Raw genomic sequence first — 23,019 nt, 5'->3', positions numbered from 1 at the left:
CCCAGTTCAACCCGGGTCTATTCGCATTGATTATTCACACAGCCAAGAATGTAAATCTTTTAGAAAAACTTGGAAAAACCCCTGACATCAATCATCTGTATAGCCTCACAATTGCTATCACATCCATTGAAACCTAAAATATTTTAAACGTTTGCTAGTGTACCAAAGCAACATTGCAGATAGTTCATAAAGTGGAATTAACGGTCAAGAAAATAAATGACTAGAATATAATTTTATTATTGAGGACTGGGTGTTGTCAAAAGTGTTACAAAGTAAGCTGCTGTTCATGTGCCAAGTTTTTTGGTGCTCAAATATTGCATTTTTAAAGGACTGGTTGTGAAGGCAACCATCGCAAATCCCAAAAAATATAACAGAATTGTAAACATGCTGCTAGCCATGAGCTTTCTTAAATATAATTTGATGTTCCCTGATATATTATAGATTGCTCTATCATAGCTAACACTAATGAGATCCAATTGGATTTAACTGCCTAACTCATAGCACTGATGAAGTTAAATTTCAAGATAATGTATGCTATAATGCTCTGCTATAGAAGAAGCAGGAAGTGTTCACTATATTCACAAATGAAATTACTTCTTGCCAAATAAGTTTACCAGCAATAAGCCTTTAAGATGACTTCCTGGGATAAACAGAAAACAGAAAGGATTTGGAAGACTAAATTTAACCAAATACATTGTAGCTTGCCCAGTAACCAATCTTCTCCTTTTTTCAGGGAGATCTGTTTTCAAATCAGCAGGGCAAGGATGTCAAAGCTGATGGTCTTCAGGGTAAGAACAAATGCAGTTTCCCATCCAAAGTGGCTGTGGTGAGCTGTAATATAAAACAGAGAGTATATGACTGACATATAATGAATTGTTCTTGACAGACTCTTGCTGTTTTTTTAAAATAAAATAACAAAAAACAAATCAATAACTTAAAGATGAATTGAATGTATTGATAATACAGTTGGCCCTTCGTTTTCGCAGGGATCCATTCCAGATACCACCTTCCCACGAAAACGCAGGCTTGCACTTATTAAAGCCCCATAGGCTTGAATGGAGTGCGTGTGTGCGTGGCAAGGGCATGCATGCCATTGCAAATAGCAGAGGTTGCTCCTCCGTGTATATTAAAGGGCGCGGATCCCAGATCCGTTCATTCGGAGGGGCAACTGTATATTAAATTTATTCGTACAAGTTTTCTTTCTTTTTCTTTTTATTCAGATTTTTGTTCAATGTAATTAGTTATTATTACAGTGGGCCCTTGATTCCAAGGCCCTTCATGGATACCAAAATCTGTGGGTGTTCACATCCCATTATATGTAGTGGCAAAATATTTTCAATTATTTTTCAAATATTCTCAAATATTCATTGCAGTCTTATATTGCCAAACTAGATCTACCATCTAGGACAGAGTAGTTAAAAAAACTTTGAGGAGCATTAAAGTGACTATCCTGACTCAAGATAAGGAAGGGAGACTGTTCAGAAACTGAGAAAATGTTAAAGTACATGATGAGGTCCACACATTGATATCATTAAACATTTTATGAACATAAAGTTGCAAATATTTCTCCCAACCTTTCTCTTTCTCTTTCAGTGAGCAATAGACAGCTGAAAGTTTCTTTTGTAGGAATCATATTCCCCCCTCCCCCCAAAAAAAATTGTTAGAAAAGAACAAAAGGGAAAAAATCTTCTTGGTGAAGGTAGTTGATATATATTTGCATGAATTCCAGAAGCCACTAACTCATCAATTCTGTACCCATCACATTTTTTTTCACTCCAAACTTTGGCTCTTATCACTCTTATGGATTAGAAAATTAGTTCAAGTACATTTTGAATTAATTCACATTTCCGATCAGACATTCTTGAAAAAAGGGGCAGTGTAATGTCTTTATGCTTATGTCTGTGACTGTGCTCTAGAGTTAGAAACATTGACAATAACAATTGGAAGCTAGCTTCTTATTGCTGAAAAGAATTATCCACATGGATTTTTCATTGTCTCAGGGAGCTAATAAAAAACAGAATACAAGGAACAGTGGAAACATCCACCACAAATAAAATAGCTAGACAAAGGGAAAGTGAAGTATATCAGGAGTGAGAATCACATGGCCAAGGTATGCTATGTGGTCTAGGCTGTTTCTACAGCCATCAGACTCCTCCTGGAATGTCACAGAAATTCCCCCATTGATTTTTTTTCTAAAGCAACAATTCCTCTTTAAAGCAAGACACAATCCTCCAGTACCTAATTCTATCTGAAAACATTTCCAAAACTGGATTTTACAAACTTAAAATGAACTTCTAGCTGATATGGCCTTGGCAGGCCCAGGAGGCACAAAAATGACCCTCATAACTTGCTCATCTCTATCAAAGGCCCCATTACCACTGGGCTATAAGTGACAAATCTTACTGCAAGATACACTCTCTCAGCCTCGCAGGGGAAGGTAAACACAACCTCCCCCTGAAGAAACTTTTCAGGGAAACTCTGCAGGGTTGCCATAAGTCCAAAAGGAGTTGAAGGCATACAACAACAACAACAACAGAAGAGGAAGAGGAGGCACGGGGGAGGAGAAAGGAGGAGGAGGAGAATAGGAGAAAGAAGATAAAGAAGAGGAGGAGGAAGACAGGAGAAAGAAGAGGGGAGGAAGGAGAGGAGGAGGAAGAAGAAGAAGAGGGGAGGAAGAGGAGGGGGAAGGAAGAAGAGGAGGAGGAAGAAGAACGAAGGAAGAAGAGGAGGAGGAAGAGAGGGAAGAAAGAAGAGGAGGAGGAAGAAGAAGAGGGGAGGAAGAAGAGGAGGAGCAGGAGGAAGAGAAATAAGAAGGGCCCAGCCGGCCAGCAACAAACTCCAACTCCCAGGACTTGGGGCAGGAAAGTGCGCACACACCAGAGAGAGAGAGGCTGCATCCACATTCTTGGCACCCCCTTTCACTCTTTTCTGGCTCTAGGCTATAGAGGTCTGGGAGTTGGAGTATGTTGTCGGGCCCAGAGTGGAAGAGGAAGAGGAAGAAGAAGAGGAGGAAGAAGAAGGGAGGAAGAAGAGGAGGAGGAGGAGGAAGAAGAAGACAATATACAATATTGTTCTATGACAATATACAATAGAAACCAGTCCAGAACATATTACTGAAGTGAGTCGTAATGCATCCTCCCCTTCCAAAAGACTCCAAATGCTTTCCTTACATACAAACCCATGGGAGAAGGAGTTCTGAAAGGGCCCTGGCTGCTTGAGGGCCTTGTTCTCCTGCTATCAAATAACTCCCTGAAAGCTTCCAAAACTCACTTTTCCCTCTTTGCTTTCCCAAACACAGCCATTCTTCTGTTCTACAAGCTCAACTATTTGACCTAGTATCCAGCAGGTTCTGTCTCCATAGCCCTCCTCCTGGCTGTCTTCTCAAAGAAATCACACAGATTACACTGCTTACCAATATGGTCATGTAATTCTAATACAGGGACACCTCTGTATCCGTGGACTTGCCATCTGCTCATTTAAGCATCTGTGGACAACAAGCTGCCCGTTGTCCCTAATGGCGGCGCATGCACATGGCTGCACCATCATTAGGGACAGCCCCCACTATCTGCAGTGGTGATGCGTGCATGCGGCCACACCACTATTAGGAACAACAGGGTTTCAGGTAAGCCCTCATCCCATTGTTCCTAATGGCGGTACAGCCACATGTACACACTACCATTTGGGACAACAGGACTTGAGTTTTCATAGATTTTGGTATCCGCTGAGGGATCCGTTCTGGATCCCCTGGCAGATACTGAGATCCCACTGTAATTTTCTCTTGAGACAGTAGAGCTTCTAGTTTTACTGATTGTGACAGAAGGAGAGACATCCACATTAATGAATTCCAGTTATCTAATTCACTAAAGCATATTTTTAATTTGAGTGTCAATTGAGGAATCTATTTTTTTCTTTTTTCTTGGCTTTACTTCGCGAACGAAGATTGAGGAAGGATTAATCCATGCTTTCTACAAGCGTGTTGATGACGTTGGATGTATCCTTCGAGCCTGTGCAATGGATTTTTCTGGTGGAGCGCAGCGTGCACAGAACTGGCCTCACCCTTTAAACCAGAGGTTCATCTGCTGAGGCCTTGACAAGCATGGACGGTGGCAGCGAGGTCCTTGGGTCGTAGGTTTGATTAGAGTTTCCTTCTCGTAGATGGTTGACCTTACAGGGTTAGACGAGCACCATCCGCCTGGGTTTAGGATTAGAGTTTTCCTTCTCCTAGGATGGTTGCCATAAGGCTAGAGAGCCCGTCCTGCCCTTTGGCGCTCTTGGTCAGACCCTTCGGTTGTGACCTGTCGGGAGGCCCTGCCGGTGGCTATTATACCACCGCCAGCATAGCTCACAACCATTAGGGTACGCAAGCCTCTCTCCCACACAGTCAGAGTATAGCTGGAGGGGAATAGGAGGCCGGAAGATGACAGTTAAGGAGGGAGGAGCCTCTTCCTTCAGGCTATCCCTGGTGGAGCTGGGTCTGCCTGATCACTCCCTCTCAAGCCGGAAGATGACAGTTAAGGAGGGAGGAGCCTCTTCCTTCAGGCTATCCCTGGTGGAGCTGGGTCTGCCTGATTACTCCCTCTCAGGCCAGAAGATGACAGTTAAGGAGGGAGGAGTCTCTTCCTTCAGGCTATCCCTGGTGGAGCTGGGTCTGCCTGATCACTCCCTCTCAGGCCGGAAGATGACAGGAATCTATAAAGTTAGGTGAAACTGCTAGAAAAATTAATGAATTAGTAAGATAATGATTTGGCTCAATGAATAAATTCCAAGCTCTGCTCCTCATGGGCTAAAATACATATTTAATGAGATACAATATCTATATTGTAGCTCATGTGAGCTAGAGTGGGTCATAGAGAGTATTTGTGTTTCTTTTTCTTAGGCATTTTAATAGATATTGCTCCACTTATTTCCTTATAGTCACATCAGAAAAATACTGAAAAAAGGTCTTGTATTTGTTTAGCACATTAAACTGATAAACCAGAAAGTATTTAAAGCACATACATACACAACCTCTCTCATAAGGACTAGAGGAACAATTATGAAATTACACGTTTTGTCATTTTCACCATCCTAGGGCATAACTAGGGCCGGAGCAAACAGGTGCAAAAGAGTGGCTTGAGTCCACTCTGTCTATGACTGGGTTGAAACCTCGCCAACCACACGGCCCACTTTCAAAGCAGGCTGCGGCTGCAGGACCCAGCCGATGCCACCAGGAACTGAATTATCCTGGCTTCTTTTTGCTCCAGTCCAAAGGACCGGAGCACAGCTTCAGGTCAGCTTTGAGTCTCTTTGAAGGTGTGCATTGTTTGAACACCACAGCTCCAAAGCAGCTGAAACAAGTGGCTCCTTTTTGCGGCAGTGCGGCTTTACAGTGCTCCTTCAGCACTGTGTCATATGGATGCAGCACCAGAGGAGCACTGTGACACTGTGCACCATGTGGAGCGGCACGCGTCATCACAGCACCCTGGGAGCAGATTTGGGCAGTGTGTCATATGGATATGATGCCCCAACTCTGCCTCTAGGCCAGCCTTAATAGCTGGTCTAAACAGCCCCTGACATGTCAGATTCACAAAGGGAAAAGACACTCGCTTTAGGCAGCGGCGATGGCAGGGTAGTTTTGAAACTTTTGTGCAAATTCCAAAAACAATGAGCAGGAAAAAAGATATTTGGTGTCACGGCCTCATGTTGGAGCTGAGCTATCTTGAGAGTTTTGGAGAATCCACAAGGTATTGTCTTGCCATATTAGGACAACCAATACTGACCCAAACCACTCAGTGGTATGATTTTATAATCTATCCCCTTGTTATTATCTGCCTTGGACAAATGCTTTCAAATCAATGCAGTTTGTCATCTTAAGGCACATGTGAGTTATCTCAGTCATTTTATGCACAGTTAGAAATGGAACAATAGATACTTTTTCACTTCTATGCTTCAGCCATGCAGACTGTGTAATCCTTGCATATCCTACAGTGCACCAGATGCCCAAAATAAAAGTTATGCAGATGTACCTTAGATTTATGCCTAGCAGCTATTCTGTTTGTAGCTAGAAGTTGAATCAACTCTGCGTTATGCAAAAAGTAGCTTTTCATGAAGAATCTTGTAAGAGAGAAGCCAACACTGAGCACAATAGCTTGACTGTTGGCAGAATTGCAATGCCAAGAGCATAATTCATAGACACAGCTCAAAAGTGTTGGTCTCACCACAAGCTGTTTCACATAACATATAATTAATGTACGCATGCCATGAACATATGCCTATTATATAGGCATTCACACAGAGATCTGATGTTCATCATAGCTCTGTGATGGCATAGACACAGTGGCAAATGTGTATTATTGTTGTTGTTATTATCGTTATTAAAGTTTATTTATATAGCACTGTAAGTTTTGCACAGCACTTTACATAATCATCAAAACAAAATACAGTTAAAACCTGCCTGCGGCGTACAATCTACAATCAAAAGCAGCAAAGATTATAAAATAACAGTATCATTAAATAACTCTAAAACAGTAAACTGTAAAAGCAATACACACTTACACTTATCTAACTATCAAAATTAGGCTGTTAACTGGAAAGTTTCCCAAAACAAAATCATCTTTATTTCAGACTTAACATTCACTAAAGAAGTAATTGTCTGCAAATGTTTGGGATGAAGGTTCCAGCAGTGAGGAGCGAAAGGGTGAATTTGAGCCGAGAATGAGGAAACCCTTGGCTGGGTCAGGAGTCCTGAGCCAATGGAACATAGATCACGTGCAGGATGGTTGGAGGAAACAAGAGCAGACAAATAAGAGGGGAGGGGAATGTAAGAAAATTTATGTATTGCATTCTCCTTTTCCCTCCTTAGATAGACAGGGACTTCCCTCTATCTGTCTCATTCTTTGTCACTCAGACCTAGAGGCTGTTTAACAGTCTCTCTCTCAAGATTCTAAACAGTCTCCTCTCAGTCTAAGATGGAGTAACAGTCTCCTCTAAGTGAGGTTAACAGTCTCTTCCTGCTATATTAACACCAGTTAGGATTTAGTTCGTTACATATTTATTTATTAAAGTCATTATTAATTGTTTTTAAAAGTTGAAATAAGGAGCTTATAATGAATCCTAAAGGAAACAGGGAGCCAATGATGAGATGGCAAGAAAGGGATGATGTGATCATAGCAAGGAGCTGAAAATATAATCCTGGCAACAGAATGCTGAACAGAAATCAAGGGGCTGAGGTGGGAGAGAGGAAGGCCTGTCAACAGAAGGTTGCAGTAATCGAGGCGAGAAATGACCAGGGAATGGTCCAATGTCTTAACCATAGATACTGAAAGAAAAGGTCTGATTTTAGCTAAATTATAAAGAAAAAATTGCATGACTAGGTTGCAGCCTGGATCAGAGAAGTAAATGATAAAGACGAATCAAAACCAATGCCATGGTTTGTGCTTCCTTCACAGGGTGGATACAAATGTCTTTAACTTTAATTGAAAATGAATATTGTAAAGACAGCTTAGGTGGAAAAATAAGTAATTTGGTTTTGGCCATGTTAAGTTTCAGATGTTGATGAAGTATCCAAGCAGAAACAGCTGGGAGACATGATGAAACTCTCTGTTCAAGTTCAAGGAGAGTTCTGCAGTAAAAAAAAGTACAGTTGGGTGTCATCGGCATATAAATGGTATTGGAAACCATAGGAGCTGATAAGGTTACCCAAGGACTGGGTACAGAGGGAAAACAACAATATGTAACCATCTCGTGTATGGAGCAACTGTAGTAAAAGCTATAAGTAACTTTTTTTTAATGGACTCTTCTTCTAGGTCACTATTCTAAAATTACAGAATTCCCAGGTTACTTTCCTTAAGAAGCCGCCTCAAAATCTTTATTTGTAATGGGTTTGGTGTGTGTGTGTGAGAGAGAGAGAGACAGAGACAGAGAGAGACAGATACAGAGAAGGTGCAGGAATGCAATCTCTACCTTAGATGTTTAAAACAAATCTTTATAGAGGTTACAATAACCTGCTATTTTGATGGTTACTTTATTTCTCATGTTTCTGATGGAAAAACATGGATCACTTAATTAGTGGAATGATCATTATTATTCTGCATTGTTTTTGTTATGCTATAGCGCCCTCTGCTGAACATCCAACAGGCAGAGGTATAAATGAAATATACACCAACTAACTTGGAAAACAAAGAGAAAGAAAAAAAGGAATAAAAAACAGACACAAAATCTTTTGACTTCTGCCTCACTCCCAGCCACCCCTCAAACATGCAACAACTGTACAATGGATCTGTCTTTGTCCACTTCTCTGTCTCTTTATCTGAATAAGAAGAGCAAGTGGGTATTCATTCTTGTTTTCAGTCTTAATTTTTTATTGTTATTTTAAGGTTTTCATTAACTATTCCTTCTTCATTTTTGTGTGATGTTGCTGTTCATTAAGGCTTTTCTTCTTGGTCTGTTGTACTTTTTTAAAAATACATTGTTTCCTTTGGCTCCCCCCCCCCCCCCCAATTCCATTTACAGTATTTCTTTAATGCTAGAGGTCATTCAACTGTATTATGATTCTTAGCTCTCTTCTTTAAAAATGTGGCCAACTGCCTCAATGGCATTTCCTCACAGTTGAACATGCAAAATCCTGAAGATTGATCTCTTCACACTCCCAAATCTCCTTTGTGTTCTTTTATCTCACTGTTTTTGGATGATTCTTTACTTCATTCTACATGGTAAGTCTGCAGTCAGGTCCGTTTTTTGTTTGTTTTACATTTCTCACATTGTACACATTTTTGTTTGTTTTACATTTCTCAATATGCATTCCTGGCCTGGCATATTGTCAGGTGTGCTAATTTGTTGTTTAGCCAATTCACTAGCTTTGTTTTAGAATTTGGACAATTCCTTCTTATACTTGGCCAGGTGTTAAAGAAAGTTCAGAACTATTCCCAAAGTCCAGTTAATAGTGTGACATATACACAAGACAGCTACTAGCTCTGAGGCTCAATGAACAAGCTTTTCAGACCATGGCATCTAGTATTCTGCTCCTCTTCATCTACAAGACTTTCATCTGAAATTCCCCAGACATAATAGAGTTAGGGAGGGTGCTGACATAGAAAGCTGCAGTATTCATCCTACACTTCATAGAAAATCTCCAGGAAAGATTCTAGAGCAGATCATTAAACAGAGAGTCTGTGAACACCTTGAAGGCAATTCCATAATCACAAAAACATGGGTTTCAGAGAAACAAGTCATGCCAGACAAACCTGATCTCTTTCTTTGATAAAATTACCAGCTTGTTAGATGAAGGGAATGCTGTGGATATAGTATATCTTGATTTCAGTAAGGCCTTTGACAAAGTTCCCCATGACATTCTTGCATACAAGCTTATAGAATGTGGGCTAGACAAGGCAACTGTTATATGGATTTGTAATTGGTTGACCGGCCGAACCCAAAGGGTGCTCAACAATGGCTCCTTTTCATCCTGGAGAAAAGTGACCAGTGGGGTCCCACAGGGCTCTGTCCTGGGAACAGTGCTATTCAACATCTTTATCAATGACTTGAATGACAAAATTGGGGGCATACTTATCAAATTTGCAGATGACACCAAATTAGAAGGAGTAGCTAATACCCCAGAGGATGGTATCAAAATTCAGAATGACCTGAATAGACTAGAAAGCTAGGCCAAAGCTAACAAAATGAAATTCAACACGGAGAAATGAAAGGCATTGCACTAGGGCAAAAAAAAAAAAAAAAAAAAAAAATGAAATGCACAGATATAGGATGGGGGACACCTGGCTGAATGAAACAATGTGTGAAAGGGATCTAGGAGTCCAAGTAGACCACAAGTTGAACATGAGTCAACAGTGTGATGCGGCAGCTAACAAGGCTAATGCGATTTTAGGCTGCATCAATAGAAGTATAGTGTCTAGATCAAGGGAAGTAATAGTGCCTCTATATTCTGCTTTGGTCAGGCCTCACCTGCTTTGGTCAGGCCTCACTTCAGTTCTGGGCACCACAATTCAAAAAGGATGTGGAGAAACTGGAGCGTGTCCAAAGGAGGGCAACTAAAATGGTAAAGGGTCTGGAAACCATGTCCTATGAGGAATGCCTTAGGGAGCTGGGTATGTTTAGTCTGGAGAAGAGAAAGTTAAGAGGTGATATGACAGCCCTCTTTAAATATTTGAAGGGATGTCATATTGAAGAGGGAGCAAGCTTGTTTTCTGCTGCTCCAAAGACTAGAATGCGGAACAATGGATGCAAACTACAGAAAAAGAGATTCCACCTCAACATTAGGAGGAACTTCCTGATAGTAAGGGCTGTTCGACAGTGGAATAAACTCCCTCGGAGTGTAGTGGAGTCTCCTTCCTTGGAAGTCTTTAAGCAGAGGCTGGATGGGGATGTTTTGATTTAGATTTCCTGCATGGCAGGGGGTTGTACTGGATGGCCCCTGTGGTCTCTTCCAACTCTATGGTTCTATGATTCTATTCTATGATGCTATGATTCTAGATGTGGGAAGTATGGATGAAGGTTTCTGATAGCGTGGTTTTGTATTCTGAAGGGCTAGAAGCACTGGAATTTTATTTATTTATTTTGTATGCCACCTTTCTCCCAGAAGGGATCCAAGGCTACTGAAACATATCCCTGTGGATTATCCATTGTAAAAACTGGGTCTTTAATGGCCACCAGTGGTTGATAAACAAGAACCCTTCAGAGAATGGGAAATCTAATCTCCTCCTCTTCCATGGTGGAATCACTCTTAAACTTAAACTTCTACAGGGTATGCTACTGACCTCCAGTGTAGGAGATGAGTCAGATTCACACACTACTGAAGCTGAAAGAATGATCATAGATTTTTTTGGCAGCTATCAATAGTGTGGAGAGATCTGTTGGTGCCCAAGTCACTAGCACCAACATTAATGTTTACATCGAGACTGAAGTAAAAGCCTCTTATGCTGATAGCTTATTGCTGGAGGAAGATAGGCAAAGGAACTGCCCTTCAGCATTAGGGGTGGAACAGACCACCGCAAAAGGGCAGATTGGGCCTGCCCTGGAGCACTTGGTCCAGTGCCATAGCAACAATGCAGCCCCAATCCATCCTGGAGCCGGCCCAAATAGGAACAGGAAAGATTCCTCCTATTTGGGCCAATAAAAAGGCACCTTAGGCAGGCCAGCCACACCCCTGGGCAGCTTCGGTGGCATGCAGTATGTAAACACCAGACCCCGAGAACGTCTTGAAGCCTCCTACATGTGGTCAGCCAGGCTGCCTTCCAGATGTCTTGGGGGTGTGCGGCATCTAAACACCACACCCCCAAGCCATGCGGAAGCCAACTATACTGGCTAGTCTGTTCTGGCCCTTAGACACCACTCCTAGGGGTCATTCACACTACAGCATTTCAGAGTTGTTCACACTGTGTCCCAAACAAACCTGGTGCAGGGGATGGTGTGGTGATGGTCTTGCTCCTAGAACAAAGCTAGGGTGACTGGTTACAGCATGCATGTTTAATAAAAGCTTTCACAAATCACAACTGTGTAACTTATGTCCTTTGCCCTGGCAAAGCAAGTGAAGTGCTTGCCTGTAGGGTACAATGTACTCTCACAAACAGAGTTGTTGTTTTTTCCAAAAAGGGAACCCTAGATGACACACAGAAAAGTGAAAACCAAAACCAAAAGAAGAAGAAGAAGAAGAAGAAGAAGAAGAAATAATGATGCAGTTCAGACCTCCCAAAAAGGGAGGCCTCCTGGTGCCTTCCCTCCCCCCCTTGCAGGGAAGCCACAGCTGCCAAACTCATTACGCAAGTACCATGCGGTGCCGTGTGGATGCCGTGCCGTGCTTGCATAACAATGGCGGCACCCATGTGTACAGGGCACCGCCATTTTGACGCCCTCAACTTGTGCTAGGGTTGAGGGGCGTCTGGAAGCGCCGCCCCAAGGCAATTTCCTTGCTATGCTATCTCCCATAATATCAAAGGGATTCTTGTATTCATTTACGTTACTGTCACCTAGAGGCATTCATATTACCTCAGATAATTTGTTGTTGTTGTTGTTATCTACCTTCAAGTCAATTGACTTATGGCACCCTATCAGAGAATTTTCTTGACAAGTATTTAGAGGAGATTTGCTGTTGCCTTTCTTTTAGGCTAGAGAGTGTGACCTGCCCAAGGGGATTCTGGAGGTTTCCATGGCTGATGGGAAAAAGTCTATACCACGTTGGCTCTCCCTGGTAATTTACCCACTTAAATATTTCTTTTTGTCATCATAGAAATTTGTTTCCTCTGTGCTACACAATATTTTTTGTCTTCATACAGCTTTATATAGGCTTTATAAAGTATGCTTAATATATATACTGTATATTTAAGAAACCTACCCTAATGTGTAACTTCTACTAAGCTAGCCTGAAAAATGAATAATGGTTTTCCAGCCACATTTGTAATAGACATTTGTAAGTTTATAACATATATTTAAAATTCACATGGCTGAAAGAGTGAATGTGGGTTCAGTTTAGGTTTTGTTTTTGATTTTTTTTTTTTAAAGAAGATGACTTTAAAGAAATCTAATACTGTTATCCTCTTTTGGTAAAAAAAATACTGGTATGGTCATGCTGTTACTATGACATCATTCTCATCATGACAGTGCCTTCTTAATGAGAAAAACAGGGAGAAATTGTTTCTAAAATGAAGAGGGAAGTTACATAAATGATATATAATTTCACACTTGTATGAATTTTGGTTCTTAATATCCTATGCTTGAATGCCAGTTAAAACTAAATGCCGAGTAAACGGTAAACTCTTTGAGGTCCAACTTGTGTAGTTCTAAAACTACTATGATCTAATTACCTGAACAGTAAATAATATTATAATTATGGATAAAAAGAGTCCTGCAATAAACTGTCCCAGTGTAGAGTGCTTTCTGTTCAGGATTTTAGCCACTCCATTCTTTTCCTCCACCACATTCCAACTGGGCCTGCTTTTTCATCACTGGAGATATATATATATCCTTCCATTTTAGGGTTTCTTCCTGAATTTGGGTTTTAGGGAAACTGAGAGAATGGAGTATCACATTTGTGTAGAATGCCAGCTACATTAGAATGTTTGATTTTTCCACTGATTTCGATGGGAAGCTCACTTCAGTTTCTGGGAATATTCTCAGTATAAACTAGGAGACAGTTGAATGAAACAACAATATATTTCTGTCTACTTTTAACATTTCTATCTGTTTCTTTCTCCATCAGCCTTCTCCACCAGTGTTATGTATGTGATTCTTTTTGGAAACTAACTTGGTTCTTTCAGGTTTGTTGTAATAGAGAATATTGCAGAAAAAATGTAACAGTTAAAAAAAAGTAGCTGCCTTCAAAGATGCAGTCATTTAGATTTTACTTTGGGGGAATGTATTTAAATTTAACCTACCAATTAAAAGTTAGAAGTACTGTATAAGCTGCAGTTCTAGACCAGTGGTATATTTTTACCAAAGAAAGATTTATATACTGCCCTATATCCATAGGTCACAGGACGGTGTACAATAAAATTAATTTAAGACAATATATAACAAAAGCTATAAATCAGAGTGAGCCAGTGTGGTGCAGTAGTTTGGATGTTGGACTAAGACTCTGGGAGAACAGGGTTCAAATGCCCACTAGGCCATGGAAACCCACTGGGTGACCTTGGGCAAGTTACACTCTCTCAACCTCAGAGGAGGGTAAAGACAAAAGAGTCTCTGAACAAATGTTGCCAAGAAAACTCCATGATAGATTTGCTTTAGGGGTGCCATAAGTTGGAAATGACTCGAAGGCACACAGCAACAATTCTAAAAGAGTAAAAATATATCAAATTGTTTGTAAATTTAAAATTAGAAAATTTAAAAACAGTTAAAATAATTTAAAATAAAGCCAACCATAGTACATGTGCAAAATGAATAAAATCACCTAGGCTGCAAGCAAATATCTGTGGTATGTGACTGGTACCACCCCTGAGTAAATCTGACAAAACCTTTATAGGTAATATGGATCATCCCCATTCCACATATGAGTCTTGAATATCAGCTTGTTTTTTTTTTTAAACACACACACACACACACACACACACACACACACACACCACATTTAAATACCAATATGGGACTGAATTTTCAATTATTTTTCCAAACTAAAATGCTATAATGGGGTGGGGAAAGCATACTGCTATTCATATTGCAATTTCAATTGAATGGACTTTAAGACATCAACCTCCTCCCCTTGCACAATACTGGACAATATCCATACAACATCTCTCCTTCTGAAAACCTAGGTCAATTGCATTTTAAATGGACATTCTTGCTGAATATAAACATTTTTATTATCAGACCATTTTCCTGAACATTTTTGGTAATGTTACTGATATTTAGTGGTTGCCTTATAGCGTCATCTAGTAAAATTGAAATTTTCCTCAAAACACGATGACAGACATTTGGACTTTAAAACTGCTAGTTGGTGGAAGTGTACATTGAAAACTGCATGGAGCAGCAGAGTTACATTGGTATAGGAAACCACAATGATCTACATTAACATATAAAAGTCATTTTATGCTTTCCTCAGAACTTACATAATCTTAAAAAAAGTAATAGTTTTAGAAGAGCATAGCCCCACTAAACAACAGGATGATGAGGTGGTCTTTAAAACAAAGGACCTTTGCTTCTGAAGTTTGATTTAACTTGGATTCTCAAATGAACAAACAAATGTGCTGATTTATGCCTTTATCTTTGTACTGAATCCAGAGAAAACAGAGGTACTCATGATAGGTACCCCAAGTCTGGGCAGGGAAATTTGCCATCTAGTCCTGGACGGGGTCACACTTCCCCTAAAGGACAAAGTTCGCAATCTGGGAGTACTCCTGGATTCATCCTTACAGTTATCATCTCAAAGCAGATGCGATGGCCAGGAGTGCTTGGTACCAGCTTTGGCTGATACGCCAACTGCGTCCCTGTCTGGACCAAAAGGACCTAGAAACAGTAGTACACGCACTGGTAACTTCTCGCTTGGATTTCTGTAATGTGCTCTACATGGGGCTACCTTTGTACCAGGTTCGGAAGTTTCAATTGGTTCAAAATGCTGCAGCCAGATTGGTCGCCGAAACCTCAAGGGAGGACCATATAACACCCGTATTAAAATCTCTTCACTGGCTACCAATTCGCTTCTGGGCCCAATACAAAGTGTTGGTTATTACCTATAAAGCCCTACATGGCTTGGGCCCAAGTTACTTGAGGGAACGCCTCTCCCTACATAATCTGCCCCACACTCTCAGAACAATGGGGAAATTGTTGCTTGAACACCCCAAGGTGAGATTGGTAACGACTCACCAAAGAGCCTATACAATGACTGCTCCAACTCACGGGAATGCACTCCCGGAGGAGATTCGATCCAGTTGTACATTGGAAGCCTTCAAGAAGGCATTAAAAACTTATCTCTTCCAGTTAGCATACCCTCCCAATTCTTTGTAGAAAGTATTCCCCGACCAGATTGGACGACTACTGATAATTGATATCCCAACTATCCTAGTTATATTGTTTTTAAAATTGAATGTTTACAATTGTTTTTATAACTGTTTTTAATATTGTATCTGACATGTGTCATAGAGTTTTACCGTATGTACACCGCTTTGATCTGGAGGAAAAGCGGTATATAAATAAAAGCTTTATTATTATTATTATTACCTGTAAAACGGGAACAGTGCACAGTATCCCTTGGCACATGTGTGCTGCCAACATTGCTTCTTGGGATATCTAATGAAGGATATTGTCAGTTTCCCCCCCTAGTGTGCCTGGGACCAGTACAATATTTGTGCACATTGGCTACAAATGTTTCTTTCCTGAAAATTTGCATCAGATAGACAGCTGATGGTTTCCATTCCACTGGCCTCTACTTTCAGTAGTGTTATGTTAGCGAAAACAATAAGGTGCATTCCAGCCATACCCCCTAAGCATTTGTTCTGAATGGCTGGGTAACTTTTTGGGGTGGGTTTTGACAAAACTGAGCTGACAAGAGAGCTGCAGGGGAGAGGAAGACAGGACAAAGCCTTGATACAAGTGTTAGCATTATGCCCGGTATTGTAAACTGAGGATACGCATAAGCCAATGTATTAGATTTTCAACTCCTAGTGTATCAACCAGGATACAGACTGAAACGATAGGCTGATTCCTTCTCAAGGAAGCCAAGTCGGCTATTTTGGACACAGCAATATGGAATGAAAAACAGAATATTAAAGATGTATTTCCTTCTAATACTCAGTGGTACCTCTTGTTTATTTATGGTAATTTATCAATTCTTCAGTGTTGATGAACACCAGTTCTTCATGTTGAAGAACTGGTGTTCATTGCAGTTTGAGTAATACATAAAAGGAACTTTGATTAATAATCTCTTTAATTTTTATCAATAAACTAAAAATCCTTTAACCACTTTGGCAGCTTCTAAGGTACCAATCACATACCTCAGAGTAAGCCTCATTAAAAAAAATTGTTATCACAACATAGACAATCAGGGATAGCAAAAAACAACAACATAAACATAAACACAAAATCATACCAAACATAACACTACTATCTAAACAGAACATTAAACACAATTACTGATCTATAGATACTAAACCTAACACTATTCCTTCCTTGCTGTGAGGTCTCAGATAGAAGCTAATAGTTAAAATATACCCTTTACTGCATCCACTCAATATACTTTTCTAGATACCTCTATCCTTTATATACCTTGATTCATAAAAGACTGATGATTTACATGGTTACTCTCTTCAACTGTGTTATAGGATTTGTTGAGTTTATAGCACAGTTATCACATTGTCAGGTATTATAACAGTACTTACAATTTCCTACCTATTTAAAACTGGTATAGTTATTTGTCCTGATAAAATGAATATAATGGGTCTGAATTTTCTATCTCCTTCCTTATGTTGAGTTCAAATGGTTGTACAACATGCCCCAGTCTTTTTTAAATTTTAAAACTGGTGCATCTCTTAGTGTTGTGTTAGTAGTGTTAATTTGTTACATTTCATACAGTCATACAGTTTCATCTTTCAATCCTGAATATCAGGGATTTCCGTGTCCTTCTATCTTCTCACGTATAATATCCTGGCTGATGAGATCATGTAGTATAGAACTTTTCAGAATTCATTTTTATGTTTTTTTGTGTATCATTCCCAAGAGGAGGGCTTTTGGGTCTTTCTTCAACTTGATCTTCAAAATTTCTGGAATGACGTTGAGAATGGCTGAGCAATATTTGTTGGATTTTTTGCAGGTCCACCACATATGAAGCATCGTCCCTTTCTCTTTTTGGCATTTCCAACATCTATCATCTGCAGTGTTATAAATTTTGCCAAGTCTTTCGGGTGTCAGGTACCATCTGAATTGGATCTTGTAATAGTTTTCTTTCAAATCTGAAAATAGAGTATATTTTATTCTTCTTTGCCAATTCTGTTCCCATTCTGATAGTTGAATGCTTTCTCCAAATTCTTGGGCTTACTTGACCATGTAGTCCTTGACTAATTCATTCTCCATTTCTTTTTTAAGTATTGTTTTGTATAATTTAAAAATAATCTTATCATTTTCCTCAAGTAATATTTTTTCCAATTCAAACTTATCTTTCATAAATCCTTCTGTGATGCTGTCAATTTATATCTTTCTTTAATTTTGCTGTACTGAAACCAATGTACATCCCATCCTTCTTCATTTAAAACTTCTCTTGTCTTCAGTGTAGCTCTTTATCCCTCTTCTAATATCAAAGTGTCTGCATACTTTAACCATTTTCCTTCTGAGATACTTTCAGTACAATGAAATGCTTCTGTTGGGGATGCCAAAAGGGGTATCTTTTGTACTATATGCTTTTTGTACTTGTTCCACACTCTAAAAAGGGCTTTTCTTACCACGTGATTTTCAAATTCTTGATTTGCCATTACTTTGTTGTAGATTAAATATGCATGCCAGCTGAAGCAATTGCCTGTGGCCTCCAGTTGTAATAATTGTTTGTTTTTCAGCAATATTCACTCTCTCAACCTCATTAAAATTAAAGGGGCACTTCTGAGTAGACATGCATAGGTTTACACTGTAAGGCCCATATATGATAAAAGAGTCTCACTGAAGCAGACAATTTAAAATATGAGTAATATTTGAAATGCACTGCTAAATGATTCAGTGAAATATGCTCCTGTAAACTGCAAAGAATGACTTCATAGATTAGCCAATGGAGGAAGACACAGAAGCTATTAAATCAAGTATTAGTAATGTCTTGCAAAAACAAATGGGGTTTTTAAAATGAAAACAGTACCATCTTCAGCAGTCAAAAAATAAACAAATAAAAAGATTGATTCAGTCTCACGCTAACCAAGAATGCATGGACACAGAGTCTTTTTAATACAGCTCAGTTAATGTGTCTGGAACAACACTGTGGTCTGGTAAAAGTGAACAGCACTGGGGCAACTGTATAAAAGAAATATTTGCATACAATGTATACAAATATGTAAAGCTCAGGTTTGCTATTTAGTTGGTTTCATGTATTTCTGAAGTACTTACTCACTCATGAGGGTTTGAGCGACTTACAATAACATGATTATCATAATAGAATGTAACCAATCTGAACAAAACTAAACCGATAAAATGAAGAATATTATAATAAACAGGAAATCTTTTGAAATCTAAGAGCTTTTAAGAGTTGTACAGTGCGCCCACGTCATACGTGGGCGCATTTTATGCGGCTTTTAGCATATGCTGAAAGCCGAGCGGGGAGAAGGGGTGGCGCGTCCCATAGAAACTAATGGTGTGTGTGCCCATGGCACGTGTGCACCGCCACGGTATTTGCTTTATGCATGGGAGTCAAGAACGGATCCCCCACGTAAAGCAAGGGCGCACTGTAATTAGTAAAAGAAGAGTGTAGCTTTTATGAACTGGTAATGAGAGACCCATCCTAACCCAATGGGAAGTGACTTCTTCCTACACCAAAAATCCTGCATCAAGCTATCTAGGTTAATTAATTAAAATTAATTAGACATATTAAAATAAATAAAATTAAAATTGCAAAATATACCTTCCCAGAAATAAATTTTAGTAGTGATTAGCCAATTCATATTCCAATCTTACCATAACTTTCCACTGGCACAGAGGGCCTTGACAGACCAGCATAAAGAGCTGGCCTTAGGAAAGAGTGGTGGCATGGTGTCCACATACTAGCCACCCGGACGCTGCCCCCACGCTGCCCACCTGAGCAGACAGCGGGCAGCATCATGCCACATCTTCAGTGCAGCACTTGCACATGCTGCTCCAAAAAAGCAGCAAAAAGCCACCCCTGCCACAGCTAGGGCACCCTTTCCATGGTGCAAAAAGGAGCCACTTTTTGTGGCTCCTTTTTGTGCCATGGAAATGCCAGATCGGGGCTGTAGCATGTAGTTGCCATGGCCCTGATTCAGCAACGAAAGAGGTGGCTGCAGGCCATCCCTTAGGGGCTGTCAGTTCAGCCCCAGAATCAAGATACTGAGGCCTGCATCCACAGTGCAGAAATAATCCAGTTTGACACCACTTTAACTGTTATGGGTCAATGCTGTGGAATTCTGAGAATTGTAGTTTTGTGAGATATTTAGTCTTCTTTGTTAGAGAACACTGGTGCTACAACAAATTACAATTCCCAGAATTCCATATCATTGAACCATGGCAGTTAAAGAGTGTCAAACTGGATTATTTCTGCAATGTGGATGCAACCCTCAGTCAAGCCTACTTTGTTATCTTCATTAGCATGGAAACCCCCTATAAAGAACTGAACTGTTGGAGGTGAGCAATAAAAAAGATGTTAGCAGCTGCTTTCATTCTCCTAAGAAGCTCAGTCCAGATGGAGAAGCTAACAGGAGGGGATTTAACTTCTCAAACTCATGATGGCTTTGAATGCAAATTGTTTTAAATTTTGTTTAAAACAGTATTTTAAATTTTAAATTTTTGTTATATTGGCATTGCTATGTACCTTGGACTATGATTGGACAAAAATGGAATGGAAATGGAATGAATTGACAACTCTGTAAAATATGTAAAAAATGATACACTGTTTGCTAACATAGATGTTATTGTTCAGATATTTTCTGTCTTGCCTAATTATGCCCACATCATGAAATGTTACTAAACCTTCCTTAAAGAAAAAACATCTTACAAACCATGGCAACATTTGCAGCCAAATTATAACTATATACAATGCATAATGATACCATTTCCCAAAAGGAATAGATCAAATAACAAAACTAAGGTACAAACATTGCAAACTGTCCTTCATCCAACAGGTGCATTTGGAAGCCATTTAATGCAACTGTGTACAGCAGCCTCCACCAATCTGAAGACCTTCAAATGTGCTGGACTAAAACTCCCATATTCATCCACAATTATGTGTTCAAGTTTACACGGAATAATGGGAATTTATAGTCCAATGCAGCTGGAAAGCAACTGTTTGGGGACACTGTCTACAATATCTTTCTCATCTGACAATCACAGTTGTATGAATAATTTTCAAATCGTGCAGCAGAGGTTGTGATTAATATTGTTCAAGCTATTCAACAGATGAAGTTACATACTTGTCCTACTTAGCTTGTCAACTTGCTGGGGATATAAACAGAACCAAATTGAATGGGTATGTGGTCTCTACCTCTCTCGTTTATTTGGGCCACCAGTGAAGAAATCCTTTCTGGAGAAACCAGTGCCAAACTTTTCCTATTCAGGCAATGTAGTGAAACTAATTCCATAGGTTCTCAGATTAAACTAATGGTTTAGAGTCATTTCAATCTGAGCATTAAATAGTTTGATGACAGAATCTGCCTTTCTGATACAACTCTAAGCAGGAGAAGTGTGTGCATGTGTTTTCCATTTTGGACACCTAACATGGTGCAGTGGTGAATTATCTGACAGGATCAAAAGAGTAATGCATGGTATTAGTTCTACTCTACATTGTAATAATGGTAGATTCTTATTTTTGCCAATAGGAATTGTCAACATAAAAGTCTCTTTGTTTCTTATGTTTAACTTTTATTTAAATGTTAAAGTCCTGGAACAATCTATTAAAGTTCTGGTGCATGTTGTCATCTCTCCTTCCCTCCGTCAAACACCAATGAGACAACAGAGGCACCTGAATAGGTGTTGAACATTGATATTGGCAAAAACAGTTCATTTGGGAGTAGATGAAAATTCTTTCTCTGGATCTGCATTTTCCTTGAAAAGCATGTTTTCAGTCTGAAAACATTCTTTTAGTAACATATGTATAAATCATCCTCTACATATGTGAGCTGAATTATTCAGCATAATGCAACAAATGTATTTGTTGACAGCAGCAGAAGTATAGTTGTACATATTCCAACATTGTGTAATGGTTGTGCATTGCACAATAGCATCCAGTCATTTAATGTGTTGTGCAGTGTTGCTTTTCTGCACAGGGGTTGTGTGTGGCTGGCACAGTATATCTCTGCATATGAGTTTGAGAATGCTGATGCTCTTGGCATTTCATCTTGACTTTTACAAACCATATGCAAGTATACAATTTCTCATGTATGCTTAGGCACCAGCTGTGCCGTTTTCTAAAGTATTAAGATATTGCCTCCTTCATATGTTCCATGAAAACTTCTTGTTGTTCTGTGCCAAATACTTGCTGTCTTATGGTGACCCTACAGTGACTTTATCATTGGTTTCTTGGCAAGAATTTTTTTTGAGTGGGGGAAGTTGCTGTTGCCTTCCTCTGAGGCTGAGAGAATGTTTCTTCCCTGAGGCCACCTTACTTCCCTGAGGCCAAGCAGAAATTCAAATCCTGATCTTCAGAGTCCTATTTCAGCATTCAAACCATTACATCACACTGGCTATGAAAACCCCTAAATTACAATGTTGTGATATATTTTAGGTGGAACTGATTTTGAAGATTCTCCAGAAACTTCAGCTGGTCCAAAATGAAGCACCCAAGTCATTAATTGGCACTAGCCATGAGGACAATATTATTTTGGTCTATATATAGAATTCAAAGACATATACAAAGGAATCTTGTAGCACCTTTTTGACTAACTGAAAGAAAGAAGGTGGTAGCATGACCTTTCCTAGAATTGAGCCTACTTCTTCAGACACATGTGTATAAGCAGTTACAAGGGAGCAGTCATTTTAGTACAGTATTCTAATTAATGTCCTCCCTAGAATGGCTTGTCTGTTCCAACTTTGATGCCATTTTATCACTAAATGAAAATATTGGCTTGAGTACTTCAGCGTGTAATATACATTGTCTTGAATTAACTGTAGTTTTATCTATAGGACTTCACTCTCCCTAAAGCAGCTTGACTTCAAGCTAAAGATATGACTCTTTAAAATATATGGTGATTGCCTTATTCTCGTTTTTTTACTGGTGTTTATTACATTCAAAACCTAATAGCTAAATAAACAACAACAGAAATGATTAAATCAATGTTAGTGACCTCATCTTTTGAAAAACTGTGTGATATGCCAAAACCGACCTCTGAAGCTTACCATGGTAAGCTAATAAAGAAAAATGAAGTGTGCCTGCCAGGCTAGCAGTTATATTTAAAAGAGAGTATCATATTTTGCAGTACTAACAAAAGATTTTGTAGGGATGTCATTTATGCACAGAGACTAGATTGAAGCTTTACATTCAAGATAAGACTATATCCCAGAATTATTGAGAGTCTCTAGTTTAGTGAGAAACGTAAAGCCAATTAAAATTATTGAATTGTTGCAATATATACTAATAAGAATAAGGCAATTTAGTTATAGAGAAAGTGGCACCATACTGTTTAGAATACACTGATAAAATAGAGTCACATCATTTTACTTTGAGCAAAAGTACCTGGGTTTGGTTGCAACAAAATAGGCTATATAGGAGGGTATATGAAAGGCTTCAAGTCACATTTTTGTAGTTATTAAAGCTAGCGACACTGTCTTCACCTGGTGTAAGTTAGGATATGTACAGTGAGACCCATAGGTGCGCCTGCTGTCTTTTCAGGAGATATTCCTCACAAGAGGGGTAGCTGTTGATTTTGGGCCATTGAACCTTGCCTTAATTGCAGCAATCAAGTT

General features: G+C 39.4%; 1 protein-coding gene across 1 annotated transcript in view; it reads right to left on the bottom strand.

Moving 5' to 3' along the window:
- Positions 1-213: 213 nt before the first annotated feature.
- WDR27 (WD repeat domain 27) overlaps positions 214-23,019 on the bottom strand; it is a 125,848-nt gene continuing 103,042 nt past the window's right edge. Inside the window, exon 26 of the mRNA XM_042444018.1 lies at positions 214-831. Within this exon, the coding sequence (XP_042299952.1) occupies positions 784-831 (48 nt within the window). The 3' untranslated portion in view covers positions 214-783. The remainder of the gene's footprint in view (positions 832-23,019) is intronic.

The sequence above is a fragment of the Sceloporus undulatus genome, chromosome 1 (genome assembly GCF_019175285.1).
Source record: "Sceloporus undulatus isolate JIND9_A2432 ecotype Alabama chromosome 1, SceUnd_v1.1, whole genome shotgun sequence".
Classification (NCBI taxonomy): domain Eukaryota; kingdom Metazoa; phylum Chordata; class Lepidosauria; order Squamata; family Phrynosomatidae; genus Sceloporus; species Sceloporus undulatus.
Note: the sequence above shows the minus strand (reverse complement) of the source record. Positions and strands in the feature narration are given on the sequence as shown.